This window comes from Microtus oregoni, unplaced genomic scaffold (assembly GCF_018167655.1).
Source record: "Microtus oregoni isolate MIOR12 unplaced genomic scaffold, Mior012 000011F_ref0000422, whole genome shotgun sequence".
NCBI classification, from domain to species: domain Eukaryota; kingdom Metazoa; phylum Chordata; class Mammalia; order Rodentia; family Cricetidae; genus Microtus; species Microtus oregoni.
Window position 1 is genome coordinate 46573084 of NW_024543070.1, and position 13012 is coordinate 46586095.

A 13012-nucleotide genomic window follows, 5' to 3' on the forward strand; every position below is an offset into this window, starting at 1 on the left:
CACCATTGCCCGGCTGCCTCTTTAATTTTAGAGTCATCGAGTTATGGGGTTAGCTTTCGAGGGACAAGCTGTCTGTAACATTTAAGGCTGGGGCAGTTACTGCCTGACAGTCATTGTCCAGTCCTGCACAGCAGCTGACTCACCCACACACTGGCTGGGCCTCTGTAGGCAAGTGACTGAGGAGCTTAGTGGGCTCCGGAGTCTTTCCTGTGTGGCAGAATTGCCAGTGAATAGCAGACAACCCCGTCCAAAAATCCCACAAGGCCCCAGCACTTGGAAGGCTGATGCAAGAGGATCATGACGTCCAGCCTACCTGGGGCTGCTTAGTGAGCTGCAGGCTGAGGGAGGGAAGAGAGCTGGAGTCATGGCTTAATTGCATCACGACTCTGAACTACTCATACCAAAGTTATGCACATGACGGTCATAACAAGCAACCAAAATTAAAAGCACTTCCTCTTTTGTTTTTCCCCTGAGACAAGGTCTCACTGTGTAGCCCTGTTTGGATTGAAACTCACTCTGTAGACCAGACTGACCTCAGACTCAGAGAGCTGCCCACTTCCTCCCAGGTGCTGGAACTAAAGGCGTGCCCCACCCCGCCCGGCACACTGCTCTTTTAGCAAGGTGTGGGTGCAGACGTGAGTCACCTGTGTGCGTTTATAGCGTTAATTTCAATGCTTCTTCCACTGTGCCTAAAAGACTCCCCATCAAGGGGAGCTTTATCATTTAAAAAAATTAAATGATTTGAGTGACTTCTTGGGTTTCACCAGTTTTCCGTAACAAAGTATATTCAATTTTACAAATAAAATTTACTAAAGTTACAAATGACCAGGAGATGCCCTCATGAGGGGATGAGTAAACTCCATCTCTTTCCTCAACCTTCCAAATGTGGGGACTTGGGTGTGAGCCTCACCACACCCAGCTTGTCACAGTTTAAATTATTCTGTAGTATTTTGCAAATGATTTTCAGAAGTGGTTGTGTTCTGCTCAAGGCTTTTGTTCATGCTGTGGTGATTCCTACTGAAAAGTCACTTCAGAGCTTCATATGGTGGCAGTTCTAACGCCTAGGAGGAGGTGGGGGCAGGGGCATCAGAAGTTCACAGTAATTCTCGGCTACAGAGGTAGTTAGGTGCCAACAGGGCTACTTGAGGCCTTGCCTCAAAGACCTGTTCCCTCACAAAGATGGCACTGTTAGCTGGGTGTAGCAGACAAGCCCGGGGTCCCAGCTTTTGGGAGGGTGCAGCAAAATGATTGCCCCAGAGTCAAGGCATGTAGCACAGACTCTAACTGGAGTCAGATATAGGGTAATGCTGAAGATCAGAGAAGCGGCAGGGTGCCAGTCACTAGAGAGTTCTTTTACCTCTACCAATGCTCAGACCAAAGGGCTGATCCTGTCCTCAGACTGCATCTCCAGACTGCATCTGTCTCCACCAAATCTCAGACTGCAGTGAGCTCTTGTGTCCTCCCTCCTTATATTTCTCCCTCAGCCCAGCCATCTCTCTTTCTGTTTCAATCTCCCTAGTGCTGAAATTAAAGGTGTGGAACTCCCAAGTACTAGGATTAAAGGTGTGTGCTACCATTGCCTGGACTCTAGTGGCTTAGCTCTGTGCTCTGATCTTCAGGCAAGCTTTATTTTTTAAAACACTACAAAGGCAAACCTGAACAACAGCAAGAACCCTTACTTTTTAGTGAAACCTACTCCATATACTAAGTCAGAGCTCCCTGTGCATTCTGACACTAGAAAGAAATGCTTGTAGTAGCTCATGATGTACTGAGGTTCTAAAACCAGGGGACTTTTCACATTCCACATCAGGATTTTAAAATGTGATCGTGATCACAATGTGATCATTAGATGCTTCAGAGCCCGTGGCAGGGTGGCTGGAGTCAAAAGGCTGAGCAATGGCTTTGTAGTCCTCCTCTGCGAGTATCTGTGCTCGGATGGTCTTGTTTCTGGGCACAGCTTTGATGGTTTTGGGTTTTAAACAGCAGTGTTTGGTTACAGCTTTTGAGAGATTTTAACTGTGACTCCCATATACTTACTTGTTTCTAGACTGTTCTCTTAGGCTGTATGGATCTTCCTGTAGCAGACTCGGCTTCAAAGACTCAGATGTGAACATTGATGTTCAGTTTCCAGCTAGCGTAAGTACAAAATGATGTGCTGGACTTTGCAGTCACCAAGAATTCTCTTATTTGTTTAGCTTTTAAGAAAGGTTTTATGTTTACATGCTGGTATGAACTCACTCACGTGCCCTTCCTACTCTGTGTGTGTGTGTGCGCGCGCGCACGTGTGCATGCATGTGCATGAATGCCATGTGTGTAGGTGTCCATGGAAGCCAGAGAGCATCAGATCCCCTGGAGCTTGTGAGCCACCTGGTGTGAGTGCTGGGATCTGAACTCTGGTCCTCCAGAAGAAGAAGTGCTTTAACTCCTGAGCCCCTGTCTTTATTTTAAGCTTGTTTTATTGCGGAGAACTTGGCCACATTTGTGTGTATTTTCATTTGGCTGGGCAGACCTGCTTGGTCTTAGAATATCAAGCCAGTTGGTGTCCTTATCTTTTCTGTTCCTCTCAAAATGTACACAGAAGTCACTTTCTTCTTTGTTTTGTCTGTTTTTCGTGACAGGGTTTCTTGAAAGCCTGTCTTAGAACTAGCTCTTGTAGATCAGACTGGCCTTGAACTCACAGAGATCCACCCACCTCTGCCTCCCTGGTGCTGGGATTAAAGGCGTGCACCTGGCAGAAGCCACTTTCTTAATGGAGTGGTGGGTGTTCTTGGGGACATCAGGGGCAAGGCTTTTAGATCTGAGAATTCTCAGGATTTGATTGCTGATGAGCGAGTCCCTAGGGCTCATATGGATTGTGAGGAAATCAGGCCTCACGAAGCCACTTTGTCACCATGTTCCTTTCTAGGACTTTAGCTTTGGCTGGTGTCAGCCTGCTGTGGTGCACAGTGGCATAGGCTTTTCCAGAGAGTGTGCTCTAGACTCTTGGCTGTCTGATGGCAAAAAGTGTAAATTCTTTCCAATGTGACCTGGATGTGAATATATTTTGAGACTTAAAGTGTGGCCGTGACAGCTCTCCCTGAGAATTTTCATTTTTATGTCTTCTGTCTGTCTGCAGCTTCAGAATTTTATTATTTTACTTTACAGATTTTCATGTTTATTTTTCTACAGATCTTTTCTACTTACTTTTGAGGTGTATGGATCTTGCGAGGGTGTGTATGTGTCTATGAATTCAGAAGGTTTAAATTCCCCTCATAAAACCAACCTTTCTATGACAGGAAGGCAGATATTCAAATAGTGTATGTTTGAAAACATGGTCTAGAAACCTAATTAGCGCCTAGTTCCCCTTTTATGTATTATTAATAGTAGTAGTAATAATAATAATAATAATAAAATAGTGATGGACCTGAGAGATGGCTCAGTGGGTAAAAGTGCTTGACTCCAAGCCTGATGACCGGAGCTCCATGTCTGGTGCCACAAACTGTCCTCTGGCCACATGTATGTATGTCCCCACACATAGGAACAATGCATACATGCAATTTAAAAAATAGGCTTTTTAAAACAACCTCATGATGGAATCCTGTAATCCTAGTACTAGAGAACTGGAGGCAAGAAGATCAGGAGTTCAAGGCTAGCCTCAGACAAAGCAAGCTGGAGGCAAGCATAAAGTGAGGACCACACACACACACACACACACACACACACTCGCAAACTAGCTACGTAAGCCTTCGTTTTGGTAAAATGTGATTCCCAAAGACATGGATAAGTCAGAACTTTAAGCACAGAAAAAACTTAGATTATCCGTTTGCCCACTCTGGTTCCCACTGTCTTTTTCACAACTGGTCTATGCTGTTTGTTAAAAATACAGATTCTGAGACCAGGCATGGTGGCACATGCCTTTGGTCCTAGAGGCAGGTGAGTCTCTGTGAGTATGAGGCCAGCCCAGTCTACATAGTGAAGTTCCAGGTCAGCCAGGGTTACTTAGTAAGACCCTGTCTTTGAAACAACAACCAGATTCTGAGGTTGGATTCCTTGATGGTCTTGCTCATAGTCTCTCATTCCTTGCTGTGCTTGATTCTATAGCTACCTGATTAGGTAACCCATAAATTTTACTTCTTTTTTAAAACTTTATTTTAGAGTGTGTGTGTGTCTGTGTTTGTCTGTCTGTCGTCTTCATGTAGGTATAGGCGCGTGAGTGTAGGTGTGCCTTCAGAGGCCAGAGGTATTAAATTCCCCATAGGAACTGGAGTTACAAGTGGTTGTGAGCTGCCTAATGTGGGCGCTAGGAACTGAACTCAGGTCCTCTGGAAGAGAAGTATGTGCTCTTAACTGCTGAGCCATCTATAGCCCCAATCTTAATAGTTTTTTAAGTTTCAAATTCTACTAAGTGATTTATCAGAGTAAATCCATAGTAGTTATTTTGATCTGGTATCATTGATATAGCAAATTTTCACTAAGTCCCTGTTGCATGTAGGCACTGTGCTAGTTTGTAAAGGACAAAATAAGCCTGGTTCTCTGGCACTTGTAGCTACTCAGGACATACGCTGTTTCTTCAGTGACTGCTGTGCAGAGAAGCAAGACTCAGGGACAAGCTCTGGGAACAGACTTAGCTTCCTCAAAGAGGGCACATTTCCACAGAATTCTGCTTAGCCTGTAGAGACCTGGGCCAGTTGTACAGGATCTTGAAGACCGTGTAGTAAAACTTTGACCTTGACCTAACAACAGTATGATGTTAGCAAGTATTTTAAGAACCTATGAGTTGGGAAGGTGGCTCACACCTGTAATCCCAGCATTCGAGAGGCAGTGGTAGGATTCCTATGAGTTTGAGGCCAGGCTGAGCTGTAGAACAAGACCTGGTCAGAAAAAGGCTAGAGTGACAGCTCAGCTGTTCAGTGTTGATGCTGCTCCCAGAATACCTGTGTTTGCATCCCAGACCTCAAATCAGGTGTTTGCTACTGCCTACACCTGCCTCCTGTTCTGAGGATTTGACACTCTCTTCTGATCTCTTCAGGGACACACACACACACACAAATCTAAAAATAAAACACCTCAAACCAACAACATAAGAAACAAATTTAAATTTAAAGGATCCATTGGAGAATCTTGAAGGGTTTTGGTCCGATGTGGAACAAAGATTAGAGAAAGGGATATTGATATTGGAACGTGTAGCTGTGTATTGCAACAGTGTTTCAGAGTGAGAGGAACATTGTTGCAGTAGAACACCTTCCAACCGCCATTGAGACAGCTAGGGGATCACTACCTCAGGAACGAGTTTCTACATAGTTAGCCAGTCCTTTACCCACACCCATGCCTCCTCATGGACTCTTGGGTGGTTTTACACACAGGCTAATGACTATTCTCTTCACCTGTAGCAATGTGCATTTCTTATTTGGAAAGCAATTTGGGGAACTTCAAACTGTATTATACCAGAAAAACAAAAATATTCAGGGATTATTTCATGTATTCATTCATTTATTTCCTAGATGTCTCAGCCAGATGTCCTCTTACTTGTTCAAGAATGTTTAAAGAACAGTGGTAAGGCCAAATTCTTCCACATTTTGCTTCTGATTTTGTCTTCTGTCTATAAATTTGAATATATCTTACTACCAAACTGCAAGTAGGAATTTCACTTTTAAAAATTACTTACATGGGTAAAATCCAAAGCAAAAATAAAAGTAAACGCCCTTGAATTATTAGCTAGAGTCCAGCTAGCACTCTGCAGGACCAGCAGTCAGCCAGTGGTTAGGTTGACAGCATTCAGGATTAGTGAGCCCTAGACTGAGTGAAAAATTCAAAAATCTGTGGTATTTACTGTTGGGAGTAAACGCATAGTGATCTGCTTCATTGTGTGGTTTAAACCTGCCTTTCAAGTGGTGAATAGGTATGGCCCCATCCCCATTAATGAACTCAAAGACAATTGTTCCCAAATGGGCTCATTGTCTTGTCCAATACAATGTCCCCCTTGGGGCTTATGGCTTTTTCTCAGTAGCTAGGCCTCTTCGGGGATGGTACCTTCCCTTGAGTTAGGTGTTCTTATTCTTTCAGTTTGTTATAAGAGACATTTAAACATTTCATCTTGTTTCAATCGGTACATATTTGACACTATGATTTAGTAGCTTTCGCATCACTTTGTCTTTAGTCTCTGTGCATATTTCTAATTATGTTGTCCACATAGCGTTTAAATGCTGCTTCAACGCTGCAGTCCTGGTCAAACACTAGCTGTGAAAGATTAGGGCATTCTTGGACACAGTGCTCTCTCTTCCTAAGTCACCTGAGGGTGGTTTGTGTAGTGGCCTCAGGCCCCACTGCTCTTGAGCTTTCCCAGTTCTGCATCTCAAAGGTTTGAATTAACCCTCTTGATTGCTTTTCCTCTTTCCTCAGACTCCTTTACTGACGTTGATGCTGACTTCCATGCCCGGGTGCCCGTGGTGGTGTGCAGAGATAAGCAAAGGTCTCATGTCTTTAAGCTATTTTATATGATTTATTGTATTTGGGTTTATTTTGAGATACAGTCTAACAATATGTAGCCCAGGATGGCCTTGAATTACTATGTAACTGAGGATGGCCTCCAGCTTATGGCTGTGTGCTTGCTTCTGTGCTGGGATCACAGGAATGTACCGCTATGCCCAGCTCCTCAGATCACCAGAGTCACAAGTACTTGGTTAAATCTCAGGCTTAACTTGTAAGTTCCTAACCTGGCTGTTACTTGTACTTGCTGGCACCTTCCCTGTCCTTTTATTTTTAGAAGAAAAGGAAAATAAAGTGTTGGAAGTATCTTAACAGATGTCAGCTAACCCGGCCTGATTGAATAGTTGCTTTCTTGTAGCACCTTTGCCATTGTCCTCAGTAGCATTTGTGCATCTGAGCTAGGGATCAGTGTGGGAAGCACAGACACTGCCACTTACCGGCAAATCCCTTTGCCCCTCAGGACACTCTTGTACTACTAGGATGGGCAAAGCAGGCCTTGGATAATACTTCTCTGTTCTTGTGCTCTTTCCAAGATATTTTTAATACTCAAAAATAGCTGCCTTTTTTTTTTTTTTTTAAATCCAGTTTTGGGGTTGGTGAGATGCTCAGAGGTTAAGAGCACTGGCTGTTCCTGCAGAGGAGCTGGGTTTGATGACCAGCATCCACTTGGTAGCTTACAGGAACCAGGGATTCCAGTTCCAGGAATCAGAGCCCTCTTCTGACTTTCTAGGGGACCATACATGTGCACGGCACACAATATACTTACATTTAGACAAGACAGTCACATGCATAAAATAAAACTCCCTTTTTTTGAAATCTAGCATCTTAATGAAGCTGCTCATGATTTTATGCTCTTCTTTAGGTTTTATTGTTGGTGTAAATTTGTTGATGTATCCCTATTTAACACAATTTTTTCTCTTTTCCCTCCCATCCTTCTCCTTCCCCCACTAGTGGTCTTCTTTGTAAAGTGAGTGCAGGAAATGAAAATGCTTGTCTGACCACAAAGCACCTAACGGCTCTTGGAAAACTAGAGCCAAGGCTGGTTCCTCTGGTGATTGCATTTAGATACTGGGCAAAGGTAGGATTGGGGGGATTTTGTGTGTGAGTATCTGTTTTGGTTTTGTTTGTTTGGATTTTGTTGGGTTTGTTTGATTGTTTTTGTTTAGTTTTGGCAGCCCTGGCTAGCCTGGAACTCACTACATAATCCAGGCTGTCCCCAAACTTGCAGCTATCCTCCTGTCTCTGCTTCCCGAGTGCTGAAATTACAGATATGTGTCACCGTGCCTGATGTCAGACATGTATTTACAGGCATCAAGAGAGTGGATGTCAGATATTTACTAGAAACTTGAACATACACAGAAGAAAAGCTCGTCATTTCTACTTCAGTGTGACATTATTCCTCAGAAGATAAAATGAATTATAATGCTTATTAAAAATCATATTTGGAGCTAGGCGGTAGTGGTGGCACACACCTTTAATCCCAGCACGCAGGGCACACAGGTGGATCCCTATGAGTTCCAGACTGCCAGGGCTATACAGAGAAACCCTAGCTTGAAAAACCAAAGGAAAAAAAAAGAAAGAAAAGAAAAAAAATCAGATTTGGAACAAACTTGTAGAATATAACCAAAGAAGTTCTATTTTAACTTCTTTATTCTGAGGCATAGTAATATTTGACATAAAGCTTTTTAAAAAAAAAATTATTTATTATGTGTACAGCATTCCTTCCATATGTGCCCACAAGCCAGAAGAGGGCGCCAGGTCTCATTATAGATGGCTGTGAGCCACCATATGGTTGCTGGGAATTGAACTCAGGACCTCTGGAAGAGCAGTCAGTGCTCTTAACCACTGAGCCATCTCTCCAGCCCCTGACATAAAGCTTCTTAGACTATTTTCAGAAACATATTCAGAGACTCCAGAAAGACAAAAGTACTGTAATTGTCCTACAGTTCCGTAGTCTTCTAGATAAGTTGTTGAGTTGCAGTGTCAACATAAGCAGCCCCAAACGAAGATCACATCATGGTGATAAAATGGACGGCTGGCCGGGTGTTAGCACATATCCATAGTCTCAGTGCTAAGGAGGCTGAGACAGGAGCCTGAGCTACTACATACCAAGACCCTGTCTCAGAAAGATAGCCCAGGAATAAAATACCCAGTTAAAAACAGAGGGTTCATAAGCCAAGGCTTTACTGATTCAGGTATAGCCATGCTAGAAGGTTCCACTTCTTAAGTCTGGGATAAACAGGGTTCCCCATTTTTAACTTGGTGAATTGGAAAAACCTTACAGGAGCTGGGGTGTAGCTCAGGACAGAGTTTGCTAGTACAAGTTGGCTATGGGTTTAGTCTCCAGCCACCCCCAAACAAGCGTCACTAATGTGGGTTTGATTTGTTGCAGCTTTGTAGCATCGACCGCCCTGAAGAAGGAGGCCTGCCGCCATACGTGTTTGCTCTGATGGCCGTTTTCTTTCTTCAGCAAAGGAAAGACCCTCTCTTGCCAGTTTATCTAGGATCATGGGTATGACACTTTCTGGTTTTGCCTAATAGTGATCTTATTAAATTACTTCTGAAAAAAAATTTAAACACTTAACCAGATCTGAAGTATCTGATTATTCTACCATACTTTCATTACCGAAATATTAGCGTTTGATTACAACATATCTTTTTAAGAAATACCAAGAAAAACCAAATATCCATGGGGAAAAGGCAAACATTAAGCCCTTGTACTCCCTAGTTACCTCAGAATGGGTCAGACACCTACGGAAAGTCAAAACTGGAATGCTCAGAAGTGAAGTCTTCATAGTAAGAGTTTCTAAGAAAACTAAAACTATAATCTATATCAAGTTTAAAAATTAGGGGCTGGAGCCGGGCGGTGGTGGCGCACGCCTTTAATCCCAGCACTCGGGAGACAGAGGCAGGCGGATCTCTGTGAGTTCGAGACCAGCCTGGTCTACAAGAGCTAGTTCCAGGACAGGCTCCAAAAAACCACAGAGAAACCCTGTCTCGAAAAACCAAAAAAAGAAAAAATTAGGGGCTGGAGAGATGGCTCAGAGGTTAAGAGCATTGCCTGCTCTACCAAAGGTCCTGAGTTCAATTCCCAGCAACCACATGGTGGCTCACAATCATCTGTAATGGGGTCTGGTGCCCTCTTCTGGCCTGCAGGCACACACACAGACAAGATATTGTATACATAATAAATAAATATTTTTTTTTAAAAAAATAGTAAACATTTTAAGTTCTAAAAATTTTGTTTTCTACAAAACATTAAGGACAGGATAGGCTCCATGGTAGAGCTTTTTCCTGGTCCTACAAAAAAAGAAGAAAATTATGAAGACCAGAAATAATAGCACTGACTTTAAGAACACTGAATGCATGCATCTAACGAAGACACAGTATCACCCTCTGTCTTCCAAAGTGTTTCTGGGAGAATCGTTATAGAGCACTGCTCTCTCCAACCATTCTGGGTGCTGTGTTAGAACAGCAAACCAAACAATGCATGTCATAAACGTGCATACCCACCTGGGTGAGGTCTTTCTCATGCTCTAGTGCATGTCTGTCAGATTGTGGTGTCTTTGAGAAATGAGAGAGGTGGCAAGGGGAGGCCTTTAGAGAAAAGGGGTGGAGTCTGTGGCACTGGGAATAGAAGTGTTAGGAAGGCCAGGAAAAGACTGACTTCTTGGGTAAAGAGGAAAGCAGGACAGGCAGGAGAGCTCTAACTCTTCAGTAGGATTGCTGTCAGCTAAGCCATTGGTTGACAACCAGTAGGTGTACATTCGGGAACAATCCACATCTTAGTGTGTTCGTTAACTTGTTAATTACATGTGATGGTTGTGTTGTCAACTTGACAGAATCTAGAATCACCTGGAAAACAAGCTTCTAGGCATGCTTAGAGGGGTTGTCTTCAACAGGTTGATATGGGTTGAAGGAGAAAGCTACCTTCACTTCCCTGCCATGATCGACTATGAGCTAGAATAAACATGTTGTTACTCACGTTGCTTCTTTCAGTGGTAGGAAAAGTAGCCCAGGCACTATGACTGATGAACCCCACATTGTGTAGGGAGAGAACTGTCCAGCGCTCCATAGTGCCTCTCTGAGCTTAGCACCCCAAACCTTTTCTTCTGCGATGCACTGACATTTTCATTAGTAATGTAAAAAATATACATAAATACTTTTGGACTTAGTAAGAATTTGTGAAATCTAATGTTTTATGGGGTAGTAATTCTGGGAATTAACATGCTACCATCACAAATGCTCTGCCACGGCATCTCCCTAGCCTCTGTATGCATGTGTGGGCATGCATGCATGCAGGCACCTACAGAGGCCAGAGGCATCAGATCCTCTGGAGCTGTAGTTACCGGTGGTTGTGAACTATCACATGGGTGCTAGGAATCAAACCTGTGTACTGGAAGAGAAACCAGTGCTCTCAGACACTGAGCCGTCTCTCCAGCCCTGTTTGGCTTTGAGACAATCTTGCCAAGCTGACCAGACTCTCCTTGAACTCCTGCTTTTCGCTGAGAAGCTTGGACTCCATGTGTGTCCAGGTACACCACCCACCCCCGGAAGACTGTTCTGTAATGAGGGTGGTCTAGATGATAGTTGCATATCCTCACAGTGCTGATAGGAGCAATTCCTGGCCTCCTTTGAAATTTTTTGAACATTGTGCCATTAGCAGATAAATAATAGCACCAGTACTTCGTAACGGGACTCCACTTCTCAGGATGCTGAGGCCTAGAGAGATGCCTCAAAGCTCTCAAGGGCATATAGCTAGAGGGAGCCAAGGCTAAAGTGTCAGTTCTACTTTTAGAACCAGCAGCTTCAAATACTTGTTAGGCTATTTTGTTTTCTCCAAGGGTTTTTTTTTGTTTTGGTTTGTTAGTTTCCAGTTTTGTGACAGGTCTTAGACATGCCAGGATACTGAAAACTTAAGCAAAGTCACCATGGCTTTTGCAAATCAAAACCCTGCTCTTTACCCTGAAAAGATACTTAAATTATCAAATCTTAAAGGTAGTTGGTGAACTGATTTTTCTTTATATTTTTGTAATTTTTTTCATTATTGTGTGTAGAAGTCAGAGAACAACTTTCAAGAACCCCCCTACCTTGGGATTGACTTCAGATCGTTAGGCCTTTTACCCACTGACCTATCTTGTCATCCCCAATTTTACGTTCAGTGATCTGTTGTGTGTGTTGAGTTTTTACTCCTATGAATATTTTGATATCCTCTGTATCAGAATTGTTCATACTATATAGTAAGATATGTCTAATTATTTTTTTCTAGATTGAAGAATTCTCATTAAATAAATTAGGGAATTTCAGCCTTAAAGACATTGAGAAAGACTCCGTGGTCTGGGAGTACACCGATGACACCACAGGGGGCGCCAGCACTACAAAAGAGGAGGCCCCCAAAGAGACGCCCAGGAAGACGGGGCAGGTCTGTTCTCCCTGGTGTCGGCTGTGGTGTTCCCGCATCAGTCTGTCCCCAGTCTTGTTTGTCCTCACTCTCTTTTGTTTACGTTGGTTTGGGTTTTAGAAACAGGGTCTTGCTCTGTTTCCCAGGCTGACCCAGGGTAGTCTGGAGTTTGTGGCAGTCTTCCAGCCTCAGCCTCTCAAAGCTGCCAGATGTGGCTTTATCGTGACTGGTTCATTGTACCTAGGAGTGGGTCTCACTACAAACGCCGTTTCTCTGCATGATTGTAATATGTTTTGATCTTCTTCATTCCTCTGCTACCATTTCTTGGTCCACCTGTCCCCTACTACTGTTCCTTCTCTGTATCCCGAGTAGACCCCTTTTTACTGACCTACCTTATTCTGCTCTTCTGCTCTGCATATGAGACAAAATGGGATTCCCATATTTGTGAGACTGGCTTATTTTAGTGTGATAATCTCTAATTCCATATATTTTCATGCCAACAACATAATTTCCTTTTTATGGACAAATAAGATCTCATGTCATTTAGAGAGACCTATTGTTTTCATCCATGTGGGTTTTTAGACTGACTCCATAGCATGACCTGTGTGAGTACTGCACTGGCAAACATGGGTGTGCAGCTTCTCTATAGTAAGCTGACTTTGAGTGTAGGTCTGGGTCATATGGTTGGCCCCGTTTATTTCTTTTTTTTTTTTACCCCCGTTTATTTCTTAAGGAGCTCACGTATTTATATATTAGATCATGACTGTTTCATTTCCTTGTCTATTCTGCCTCTTGAATAAACAAGTGATGAGAAAGGTTGAAAAATTGACATCATGAATCCATTTATTTATATGGCTTCTTCTATGTGCAGAGACCTTTTAAAGATACTGAGTAGAAGAATCCTTTGATATAAGATGACTGTACTAGCCATAAAATACTTCTAAGACTGGGGTTTGTGGTTCTAAGCCCAGTGTATACTAAAAGGTCATGTCACTCCTCTAGTCCATGGTTTATAGAACAGTGGTGAGCTGTGGACTTGTTTGTGGGCAGCAGCCTAGGCTCTTTTGTCTAGCTCTGCCTTCCCAGCTGTGTCCTTAGGTCCCTTAACTCTCCCGTGCCCCGGCTTCCTCCCCACAAGGGATCTCG

The 13012-nt window shown here is 43.2% G+C and overlaps 1 protein-coding gene across 6 annotated transcripts in view; it reads left to right on the top strand.

The window, feature by feature from the left end:
* Positions 1 to 13012, top strand: part of LOC121453327 (terminal uridylyltransferase 7-like) — a 52007-nt gene that overhangs the window by 8781 nt on the left and 30214 nt on the right. For all 6 annotated transcript variants that reach the window (XM_041660009.1, XM_041660014.1, XM_041660013.1 and 3 more), the window contains exons 6-11: positions 2048 to 2136; positions 5481 to 5532; positions 6379 to 6448; positions 7417 to 7543; positions 8858 to 8977; positions 11735 to 11887. In XM_041660009.1, the coding sequence (XP_041515943.1) occupies positions 2048 to 2136; positions 5481 to 5532; positions 6379 to 6448; positions 7417 to 7543; positions 8858 to 8977; positions 11735 to 11887 (611 nt within the window). The remainder of the gene's footprint in view (positions 1 to 2047; positions 2137 to 5480; positions 5533 to 6378; positions 6449 to 7416; positions 7544 to 8857; positions 8978 to 11734; positions 11888 to 13012) is intronic.